A 12,340-nucleotide genomic window follows, 5' to 3' on the forward strand; every position below is an offset into this window, starting at 1 on the left:
GTATTATTTAATAATATCCCAGATTTCCGAGCCTTCATCATTAGGCACCACACATACTCAGACCGTCAGCAGGGGGAGCTCCTCCAAGGAGCCCTCAAGCCCGCCTCCTGTTCCTCATCACTGACGTAGGTCTGCCATGGCGAAACTACAACGAAGAAGGACTACAAAAAGCGCAACTGAAACATGTCTCCATGAAATCTGCTACTGATCAACATGCAGGCTATTCAAACAGGTTATTTTGTGAGAGGCTGCTTCACTCGTGGTGTGAAGGAGAGAAACCGGAGCTCCTTCCTTCCTGCTGCTGTCACACTTAACAATCAACACTGCGTCAGTAGAGACTGACAATTCACTTAACTATTCACTATTTAATATAAACATTTCCTTTGAGCAATAATGTAGATTCGGTTATATTGTGCTTTTTATCAGTTTAATAATCTATAGCTTGATTTGTTTTTTTTACAAATGGTTTAAAGATCGAGAATTTGAGACAGTTTGCTATATTTACTGTTCATTTTATGTCGTATTCTTTTTTATTTATTTTTATTTATTTGTTTCATGTTCGAAGTAAATAAATACATATGAAATGAAATGTAAGGATATACTGTCTATTCATATTCATCAACATGAATCCCATTACTTTATGACTGTTATGTGTAATATAAGCATATCGTTTGTTTTCATGGACGGCCTGATGGTGCGTCACTTTAAATGTTAATACATGGTGTTGAGGGGCCTAATTATCTACTTATCTTTTGTAAAGGAAGGTGCAGTGTTTCCTATGCTAAATGAGCTAATAAAGGAAGCATTGAAGCGCCTTTCCTTTGCATTTAGAGAATTTGAACAGCTCTTATCACTCAGTTAGGAACCTTCCCAACCAAAAAGGACTATTCCACCGCAGCCAGTGTCTCATAGTAACAGATGAGAATCCGATTCCGACCAATCAGGAGCCTGGTGCTTGTAGAGGAATCCCTGTTATCCCTCCATTCAAATGTGTAGGAGAAGAGAGGGTGGGGGCCACGTGTGTATGTGTGGTACACAAAGCATCCTTCAGTGTAGTGTTGACTGTAAGAGATGGCTCCAACAACAGGCCATCTGTGGTTTGTTGTAAGGCAATATGTACACAAAATGTTATCAAAAATCTCTGTGTTGGCTCCGTTCCAGCAATAACTGATCATGACATATTTTGGAATCAATTTAAAACATAATCTAATCACATGTACAGAAGGCTAACAATTGTATAAGGAAATGAAAGCTTTACTCACACCCCTGCCAGACAGAGTGGTTGTGCTTTTGTACCATAGACAGCATTTTAAACATTGACTTTGTGAGCTCTTGTTGTGTTTCAAAGTTTTATTTCTGTACTTTCAATGGGATTCACATAAACATGTTACTTTCAGTGTGCTTTGACAGAAACCACACCAAAGATTGTCGATGTTTAAGAATCCAAGGCTATAAACCACGTCAGTATACGAGGGGTTGCTCTCTGCAAAAATAAGATGACTATTATCTATTCACCCTGGTTGAAAGCCTTAACCTCCACTGATTGATGAAGACCACCTGGCCTTTTAATCTTCCCACATAGATTTTGCAGCATTATCCGAATGTTTTGTTGCCATGTTATTGAATTGTGGTTTACTGTGAGTCTAATCCAATATTTAGTGCAATATCTCTTATTTAATTTCTTATTTGTGCTAGTTTGTAGTATGCACACATGACTTTAATATACGTTGTAGGATATAAGGTAATGGATATGAATTTGTGCTACATTTGATGGCCATTCTGTATCTTTAGAAGGAGCTGAAGCAAAGGCTGACTTGGGTTTAAACATTAAAGTGATTTGAAGCTGAATTTTTCCTTTAAAATGCGATACCATGCACTTCACTCGTTCAGTTATACTTCACTAACAAACAAAGTACATGTGGCGGGGACTCTTTCCCCATGCATAAACATAGCAGCATTCTGAGATACAGAAATCATGTCATTATTTCAGGAAGAGCACTTGCACACATCAACTCCACATGCTTTGACTTGTCATTACTGTTTTGTGTTACATGGTCTGTCTGAACAACAGTTGTCTGCAATAGTAAAGGAATTACTTTTCTATGTACTTCTCCATCACATTTTTCACACTTATACACAAAGCAGAAGAGTTTTTCTACAGTCTTTTCTGCCTGTGTCCAGTATTTGCATTAATCTGAAATTAAAAAAGCAATCAAAGAAGGCTACAAAAAAAAGGAGTAGAAGGAAGGAAGGATGAAGGATCCTTCTTTAGATGTTGTCACACTACCTGGGAACTCGTTGCTTGCTGTGCCCTTTCCCCCAGATGCCAGCCTGTAGTGGTGGCGGGGAGGAGCGGACAACTGGGTATTTGTATAACACTGGCATCAGCTTCTGTGAAAAAGATATCATCACTACACCTTGTAAAGTTATAGTGAAAAAATGTATTTCAGAGGCGTAAGAGCCAAGTGCTACTAGATTATCTTCAACAATAATCAGAAAAATCCAGTTTGGCTCAGCATTCCATCGCAACAAAAATGTAAACCCATTGACATCGCAATGAAGTGTGTGCTCTTACATGAATGTAAAACAATGTAAATCTAAATTTATGAGCTCAAGATATTTTTTTGGATTAAGTTTTGTGTTGATTGTGCTCAAACTTGTAATGGCAGCCTACCTAATATGGCAACATTTCACATTTAGAGTGGATGTACTTCATTTGGAAATAACACTCTTGTCTAGATGACATGGCCTATGGCTGTCTGTCACAGCTCAGGGGCTTTGAGTGAAATATAGCCCGTGGGTGATATATTTAATCCTGCTGGGCCAACTTCCCCCTTTTTGAGTCTGCTCTGGGAGTTCCTGAGTAGGGGGAGTTGGCCGGACAGGGGAGGTGTGCGTGTGGAGGCCCAGATAGGGCCAGCGTAACCTTTCCTCCAGATTCCATAACTGAGTTGAAGCGGCCTGCCCCACTTATATCACAAACAGGCTGCTGTGCTTAGGCCCGCGCTGCCTGTCATGCCGGCATGCTAACACGTTTTCCTCGTAACTCCTCCCTCTCCCACTCTCTTCTCACTAACTGCTGGCACTGCAGCTACAATGCCACAGTGCCAAGCCCTCGCTGCTCCCTGAGGTCACGCTTATGTGTGTCATACGGAGGCACAGCGCTGCCAGGGCCAGGCTAACACACCTGCTGTACTACCTTCTCCTGCAAGCAAGTTGCAAACAAACACCAATTTACCAATTTAATGCCATGTGTGAAAGTGAGGTCATATGCGTTTTGTTTGTTTATAGAAGCAGGGAATATCAGAAACAGAATATGAAATATCATGAGTCTGATGCTCATGAAAATGATACTGGGTCTACTATTGTTTTTACCAAAGGTACATTTATATTGTTTTTACCAATTCGTAATATTTACACATTCTTGTGGAGCCTTTTTTACATCAGGGCTTCCAGAAATTCATTCGGACTTCTGACACGGTTTCTCTTTGTCAAATTGCAGTTGTTGATATAACAGCATGTAGGTCAAGGCCAATTTGAGTTTGACATGTGCTTGTGGGAATGATCTCATAGAAATTGTCAGACAATGGGCCACAGGAAAAACAGCCCAACATACATCACCTTTACATACAGTTTAAATAATATATTCACTAACAGGAGAACAAAGCACAATTTTTTAGTCATCATTTTTTAGTGTAGTGCATCTGTACACTTAAAGTCTCAAGATAATTAATTTGTCTGCAAATCTAACAGTAATAATATAAATCAAAAATCCAATATAGTCCACAGTTATATAATGGGTCAATGAGGTTGGCTCCACCCCAGAATCCCTTAAAGAGTGGCTACACCCACAGACAAAACAAGTGAGAAAATCATGTGAAATCATGCCAAGAATAGGGTATATAAGTTAGATATTTGCTAAATGTATCATTTATAATTAGTGGCCTCTCTTGGCTGACCTGATTTGCTACAAAATCACATTGAAACATGTACTTTTTATAACAATGATTACATTATTACACTAATAACATGGTTATGGGCTACAGTGATAACATGGATAAAAGAAATAAATGAACTCACTGTTAAGCTTAGTGAGTATGTGTTTGTGCAATTTGTTCATTCAAGCACTTGTTTATCTGCTTTTCCTGTGAGAAAGCTGCACAAACAGCTCAGAAAAACAAGACAGAAACTCACGCTTCAACGGGACACTACTGTTGCATTCAAGTATTGTGGGAAACGTGGGACAAATAACTTTCGCCTTGGCCCCTCGCTCTCAAGTGGACAGCAGAGCTTGACATTTCTTTTCGCTGGCAAGTAGAAGTTAAATGCAATCAAGTCAAGCAGAATATGTCAATTTCTAATACTCTAAAACGCAATCCTGTGTTTATAAAGTGTTATAGTCAACCTAGCCTTATTAATATAGAAAAATAGATTCAGTGTCAATTATTTTTTACTTATCTGCCTTGTAGTCATGGCACTTTAGCTATATTTGCAATTTCTCTTTATCAAAACATATCAATAACAATTATGCTCAGCGATTATCTCTGTAAACGAAAGAATTTTCTTTCCAAGATGTTATTCCTGCACCCCCTGAATGCAGCATAGACCGGATCGACCTTTCGCCTATTTAGCGGATGGCAGTTCATCGGGTTTACCCTGACACTGCTGACTCTCAGAGACACGCCCACCAACGGCCACGCACCCTATTTCCTCCAACCGTTCGGCGAGCACGCACTGTTCACGCGCTCCCTGCTCTCCCATTGGCTGAAGCTCCGCACACACTCAATTGTGATTGGCTCAGTGTTGCCACCCGCCGGTGCGTGTTGTGAGTGTTGTTTTCCTTTTTTTTTCTCCCCCCCCGTGTTTTACACACACAGCTGAGAGAAAAGGGAGTCAGTCAGAGAGAAAAGCGACCTCAACCCTACCCCGGTACACGCAGCAGCTCTGGCAACCTCCGTCTCTTTGTTCTGTTCGGGCTCTGACAACCACAAAGTGATATTTAGACATTGTATTCCTCAATGCCATCGCGAAAATATACAGAAATGGACTCAAACGAGGTAAGATTTTTTATTTTTAAAACTGTTTACGTTACTTCAATTTGGGCGCGACATCTATGTTGCCGTCCAGCAACATTCACGTGTTTACAGATGTTATATTTCAGTACTAAAGCTGAGTTGTAAGCTAATTCAACATATTTAGCGTTAAACAATATCATTAATATTAGTCAAGTCAGCCAAATCAACCATGTTACATTTAAATCTGAACCCTTGGAAATAATTTAAAAGATAGCTAATTACCTAGACGTATTTATGGACATCTCTTAATTTAAACAAGTAGCATGTCATTGTTGACAAATGATCCAATCTGGTGTGTGTGTTTGCGCAGGATCAGTAATATGTGTGTAGTAAAGTTATAACGTAACTAGCCGAGGTTACTTCCTGATGCAAACCCGCTTTATGGGGATTTCACAGCGCTCATCTCTGCAGCACGTCACTGTTTGGTCTATATTTGGCGATGGGAGGTGTCCTGGCTGTGAACCAGAGGCAGTCCATGCTGGGCTGGGGTGTAGTCACCAACCCCCCCCCCCCCCTCTCTTATTGGCAACATGTGCAGTTAGAATGGGGAACTTTAGATTGAGGAAGAGCAGATGATGACTGGAAATAGATGTTTTTTCCTCCATTCCGCTCAATAGAACAGAAAGCTCACCTTTTGTTTGCATTTTGTGCCACGATCACAAAGTTTCTTTATTGTTCCTTTTCAGGCTGAGTACATGGATCCTTGCGGGTCCTATGCAAAGAGAAGGCGGCACGACAGCGAACAGTCTGTCCCTAGTGGAACCTGTGGCCTGGAGTACACCGACCTGGAGGCCGCTGAAGCGCTGGTGTGCATGAGCTCTTGGGGCCGGGGCCACTTCCTCGGCAGCCGGCCAAGCCCCTGCAAGCCCAGGCCCCTCACCCCGGCTTCGGACTCCTGTGACTCCCTCATGCCGTCAGAACTTCCAGAGCCCCCGAAGGACTTTGTGTCCCTCTCCTCCCTGGTGAGTGACTTCTCATGCCGCACGGGTGTCAAACTATTGAATAATATGTAGGTTAGATTTGCACCATCAAGTACTGCCCCCCCCACCCCCACCCCTAATAACAGCAGACACTGACAAGGTTCCCTTGATGTGAATGTGGAAAGATAAGTGTGGGATCATGGTTTATTATGTGAGACCCGGGCAGGTGAGAGGTGCTGCAGCAGGAAACGTCATCTGACCTTCAGACAGAGTGTCTCCTCTCAGTCATAAAAATCACAGTTTATAGCTCCGAGTGATCATTAGTCTTGTGTGTACCTGCTTGTCTTGTCTCTGCAAACACTTTCCCCTGTACATCTTATTACCATGTCATCAAGGTACACTGGTTAAACCTTCTAATGTTCTCCCCTCCCTTCTCTTTTCCAGTGTATGACTCCCCCACATAGCCCCAGCTTCATTGAGGCTTCCGGCACAGCGCTCCAGTCAAGCTCTGGCCTGGCTGTGTCCGGGCTCCATCAACCTGTCCTGGCACCCATTGCTGAAAAGACGGACTCCCTCCCTCCTCTGCCACAGCCCTGCAGAGCCATGGCGACCAGCGTCATCCGCCACACCGCAGACGGCACCCACTGCCAACACCGCATTCCAGTGGCCCCCAATCCAAAGAAAACCGGAGAGACAGTAACGGCTGCAACGGTCTGCCTGCAGCAGCAGCAGCAGCGTATTACAAAGACTGAGATAACCACACCTCCATCTACTTCTCTCACACCCGCATTTTTCGCCTTAAGAACAGAGCAGCACGCCAGTCCCTCAAACCTCTGTTTGAACAGTGTCTCCACCCCCACTTCTGTCAATATGCGACCGCAAAGCAGCCCTCCGACTGCCCTGTCCCCGCCCTCAATCCCCAGCCCTCAAATCATCTGCCAGATGTTCCCCGTCAGCAGCCAATCGGGTATAATCTCCGCCTTCATCCCCGGTGCAGTTACATCCAATAATGGGATTCGGACCGCCGCCACACCCATCCTTCCCCAGCCCGCCTCGGCTAACGCCGCCCCCGTCCAGCAGTCCCTCATCATGGGCTCAGCGATGCCCCAGGGCACGGTGATGCTGGTTCTCCCTCAGTCCTCTCTCTCTCAGGCCCCTCACTGCCCTCAGACGGTCATGACTCTGGGCAACACCAAGCTGCTACCTCTGGCCCCGGCCCCTGTGTATGTGCCAGCGGGGCCCAGCTGCGGTATAACGGCAACAAAGATGGACTTTTCCCGCAGGAGAAACTATGTCTGCACCTTCCCGGGCTGCAGGAAGACGTATTTTAAGAGCTCACACCTCAAGGCTCACTTGAGAACACACACAGGTGAGGGTTAACTGCATACACAAGTGTTTGGTTTGGTTGATACTCGCGAGGATGTGGGAAAGAATTGGGACCACGGATGAGTGTTGCATCCTGTTTGTAAAACATTCCTTTCTTGGCCTTGTTATTCTCGATGAGAAGAAAGTTGAGCTCATTGTTGTATCTCTTATGACTGCAATCTGACTCCCTTGCTGACTCCCTGCTCTCCCCGCTTTCCCTCCCTTAGGTGAGAAGCCTTTCAGCTGTAGCTGGGACGGCTGTGAAAAGAGGTTCGCCCGCTCTGACGAGCTCTCCCGTCACCGGCGGACGCATACGGGTGAGAAGAAATTTGTGTGTCCCGTGTGCGACCGGCGATTCATGCGCAGTGATCACCTCACCAAGCACGCCCGCCGCCACATGACCACGAAGAAAATGCCCTCCTGGCAGGCCGATGTCCGGAGCCTGAACAAAATGGCCGCTGGCAAAGCACCTCCCTCAAAACCGGGCCTGGCCACACTAAGCATGCTGGTACCTGCCGGCTCAAAGTAGACTATGAACACTGCCATCCTACCCACGATACCACAGGGACACAGGGATCAGCCAAGCACACACGGCTGCTGCTATTTTACTCATGGGAATGACAGAAAAACATGCACTGGACTCTTTTATTCCTCTCTACTGCTCATTTGTACATGTATTTTTCTTTAAAGGATTCTTTTGTTTACTTTGATATATTTGATAATATCAATGCACTCTTGCCAAAGCCTTTGTATGAAGTTTGTCTTATACATTTCACCCTCCACCCCTCCTCCAACACTTTCTCTTGGTTTGTGTTGATACTGATATATATATATATATATATATATATATATATATATATAATATATATGTCTAGGAATGTATTGTCTGTTGTACTATGAAATGCATTTATTTGTCATTTTTGGGAAAACATGCAAAAATGACATGAATATTAACCATCAGTACTATGATTATACCTTGATTATATCTCCCTGTCTAACTTTTCATATTATTTAATACATATTTGTAATAAAAAAAAAGATTAAGTGAGTCATTTCTTTGTGCTTTTTTTTTTTTTTTACCTTTCTGATCGAAAAAACTGATCTCGGTATAGTCAGCAATCTTTCCCACAGTGGTGCCTGCCCACATCCTGTGTGCGTCAAACTGTGACTCCCCCCCCCCCCCCCCCCCCACCCCCTCTTTTGGTCTACTGGCTGAATGAAATTCGGTGTTATAAAAGGTCTTTGGCGAGACCATCTAGGGACATTGTCTCCCGTTCATTAGCTCAGTGCCAGATTGTTGATGAGTCAGCAGACAACACACGTTTGTTTGCCTTGTTTTAGAGTTTAACTGACCACTTGACCCCATCCAGCACTGTCACATGATGACAAGGAGGTGGCGGGGCTGTGGGACTCTTGCATAATAAACCACTCCGTTTTATTCAGTGAAAGATCTCTTACCAGTGTGGTGTCGTTTGGCAAGCATCTCTTGTTTGTGTGCTTAGTGGTTACAAGTCCAAATTCTTAGTAATGGCATATGCACAACAATTACAGTGAAGCACTCGTTCCCTGTAACAACAACAAGCTGATACAAATGTATTTTTTATACATATTTGTAAGTAAAATCTTATGATAGATTATAAAGGCACAAAATAGTGCAGCAGTTAGAATGTAGGAATACACTATACTATATAACACTGTGGTAGACAGGTGTACAGTCATAGTTTAATGTATGGATTGTAATGTTAACAGGTTGTGCAGTAATGTAGTAAATGTATATACGTAATTAACAAATTATAGGAGAAAGCTGTCCTTGTTCATAAAGTCTAGAGACCATCCTTGGTCATATAAATTATTACCAAAGAAGACGTTTTCAGCTGGAGAAATTGGGAGGATGCAAGTGGAAAATTTGTAAAGCAAACAGTAAAGAGAAACCCGTTAAGATGCTGCGGGACCACAGAGTGGTTCAGTGTGCTGCATCCATCCTCTCTCTCTCTCTCTCACCTACACATTCATAATCAATGGTCCTGCACCCAGTTACAGCACAGCGCTTCCAATCAGACAGTGAGAAATATGAACTGTTGGGGGTGCGACCAATCACTTCTCTGTCCTGCATATCCGCCCCTTTGCCTTACTGACCGATTTACACACTGGCTCTCTTCCACCAGAGCGACATCTGGTGGCGAATTCATGTTATTTCACTATCTACACAAGAACACCCCAGTACGAAATGGTTAGAGAAGTTTTTTCTTTACTGGATTCAACTTTTATTTTGAACTAAATTATATAACTTTTTAAATTCTTATGATTATATTTATTCAGTTATACTTTTTTAATTGATTTATCAAATCTGTCGGATCTAAGCAAGGCAAAACAATAGTTTCACCCGGAAGTGTTTCATTGTTGCACCAAATACTTTCATGTTGCTATGGTTACATCAACACAACTAGGACCGTTTGCTGGAGGTCTAAAACTAGGTAAACACACGGACATCGACTTAAAACGACACCAAATTCTGCAATTCTTTCCCCTTCCAGCTCGTACCACTTATTAATATTATTATTAATATTAATTAGCTCACTTCTGGACTTTTTTCTTGGACGTTTAGCTCACGAAAGTTGTGTTTCCGCATACTTCATCCGCCTCAGTAACGTTATTTCTTCTCGTAATCATCAGTATGGAGGTTGGAGATAAGCTGAAAGAACTAAACATGACAGGAGATGAAATTGACACACTGACAAAAGCTCTTAAAGACGAGAAATTCGGGGAAATGCTGCGCAATTACGCACATGAATTATCGGACCCGGAGAATAAGAAAAGGTACGAAGAGGAGATCGAACTTTTGGAGAAGGAGAGAGGTAACACGATTGAGTTTATCCACCCGGAACCGTTTCGGTCTCTCAGGACGAGTGTGAACGGCAAGCAGAAGTGTTTCATCAATATCTGCGCCAGTGAAAAGGTTGGAAAGCCTGAATGTAAATGCGGGGTGTCGGAGGATGGCCGCAGAGGACAGTGCTGGTCCCTGCCTCACAGTCTGCACCCAGGGAGAAAAGACACAGACTCAAAAGGGAACAAGATCATGATCTATGATGTTATCTTCCACCCTGACACAGTCCACATTGCAAGCAAAAACAAGCGATTCATGGACACGGTGGACAGCACAGCCATCCAGGGAATCCAGGATGCTTTCAAAGTGACTCTGGATAAAAACAATGTGAGGGAGATGAGTACTAAATACAAGGGTGCCCCTCAGCCTTGTGTCATCCGAAAACCCATACCTGGATACAAATCCAAGGAGCCCTCAGAGGAGCCGGACCCTCTTGCATTCCCATACCCAGACGAAAAAAGACCTACCGCGTCCCTGCAAATGAAGCCCACAGAGTCGCCTGCAACACAAAACAGCAGCGATGCTGAACCTAAAAGCTACAGCAGTCAGCCTGAGAAAGCCAGAGAGCCTACCAAGCCACACTACACAGTCAAATATCGATCTTTTGTGGATATACAGGACTTCAGATGCTCCAGAGACTCTGCCCAAAGCCCCAGGCCCAAAGAGATAGTGGTTACCATCGCCGTGCCACTTCTGAAGGCGGCCTCAGACGCCAGCCTCGAGGTGAAAGAGAGACAGCTGCTGCTGGTGTCCAAGAAACCAGCCTACAGACTGGAGCTGCCCTTAGCCTACCCTGTGGATGAAGACAAGGGAGAGGCCAAGTTCAACAAACAGAGAGGGCAGCTCACAGTGACGCTGTCTGTTCTTCCTTCTGATGAAGCTTTTGATTTATCCGGAGGGTCTGCTCAGACTAGTGTTAGTGATGATGAGATAGAGGAGGAGAAAAGAGAGGTGGACGAAGAGGAGGAGCGGGAGGAGAGGGAAAGCAAGAAAAGTGAGGAGGAGCAAATAGCTGTTGAGGAGGATTTTAGGCAGGAGACAAGGGAAGAGAAAGTTGAAAAAGAGGGGGAAACTGGTCATGAGAAAGGAGAGGAGCAGATGAGGGCAGACGATGACGGTGTAGTGGGTGAGAAGGAAACACGGGAAGGAGAAAACAGTGACGAAGAAGAGAAAGTTGGTTTGGGGGAGGAGGCAAAATGGGAAAAGCAGAATGGAAAAGGCCGAGAAGGTGTGGATGAGACACTGAAACAGGAAAATGAAATAGAGGTTGAAAAGTCTAACTTACAGGAAAGGCAGCAACTTGAAGATAACGAGGACTCTGGTCTAAGCTTTCAGTGGGAGACGGTCGGTGTTGCTGATGAAGGAGAACACTTGCCTGATCATAACAGGCTTGTGGCCACACCTGAAACAGACAACCAGCTTGTTTTAATCCCTGCTGAACGTTTAAGCTGCGAAGAAAAAGAGGGAGAAGTCCCTCTGAACTCTTGTTCGGAGTCACCACACAAAATGAAGACTTCAGACATCAAAGAGGAGAAGGTGAGATATATCCTACAAAAAATGAATAAACTGTAGACGAGAAGGTAAACGTGTGTGGTCAAGCTAAGCCGTTTGTATTTTTCCTTTGTAGGTGGAAACAGACGCTGCATTTCTAACTCACAGATCGAGTGAGGAATCCCAAACTTCCATATCTGCTGAACCTCAGAGCCAGAACGACACAAAGGACTTCTCTGACGGGGTCACAGAGGAACCGGCCGTGGGTTCAGTGAAGCAGGAGCAGAGGGAGAATATCGACCAAGATGACCGGCCAACGGTGCAAATCCTCCACAAACCAAAGCGAGACAGCAAGCCACCACCTGTGTTTTTAAGGGAAATTGATAAAGATGGAAACGAAAAGCTCATCAGTGACCATACCACCTCTGCTGGGTTCATCTTCCAAAACTCCCTGATGTATGAGCTGGACTGAGGGTTCAGAGGTGGTGAAGTGTTTTTTTTTTTGTATTACAGCAGGTTTGAATGCAAGTTATGTCGTTAAATGCAACAATATTAAATGTTCATATTCTCAAATCATTAAATCACATAAATCATTTAAATGTCTC

The 12,340-nt window shown here is 43.8% G+C and overlaps 2 protein-coding genes across 2 annotated transcripts; both read left to right on the plus strand.

The window, feature by feature from the left end:
- The first annotated feature begins 4,895 nt into the window (after nt 1–4,895).
- On the plus strand, nt 4,896–8,347 carry klf11b (Kruppel like factor 11b). Its single transcript, XM_079175148.1, has 4 exons — nt 4,896–5,057; nt 5,762–6,037; nt 6,440–7,364; nt 7,588–8,347. Exons 1-4 carry the CDS (start codon nt 5,019–5,021, stop codon nt 7,887–7,889), a joined length of 1,542 nt encoding a protein of 513 aa, XP_079031274.1. The 5' UTR covers nt 4,896–5,018; the 3' UTR covers nt 7,890–8,347.
- Nucleotides 8,348–10,034: 1,687 nt separating this feature from the next.
- On the plus strand, nt 10,035–12,207 carry dnaaf2 (dynein axonemal assembly factor 2; the record flags this gene model as incomplete). The annotated part of the gene is made up of 2 exons (XM_079174693.1): nt 10,035–11,780; nt 11,872–12,207. The coding sequence occupies 2 exons, from the start codon at nt 10,035–10,037 to the stop codon at nt 12,205–12,207; spliced, it is 2,082 nt and encodes a 693-aa protein (XP_079030819.1).
- Nucleotides 12,208–12,340: the final 133 nt, after the last annotated feature.

Source organism: Pholis gunnellus (genome assembly GCF_910591455.1).
Source record: "Pholis gunnellus genome assembly, chromosome: 15".
Taxonomy (NCBI): Eukaryota; Metazoa; Chordata; class Actinopteri; order Perciformes; family Pholidae; genus Pholis; species Pholis gunnellus.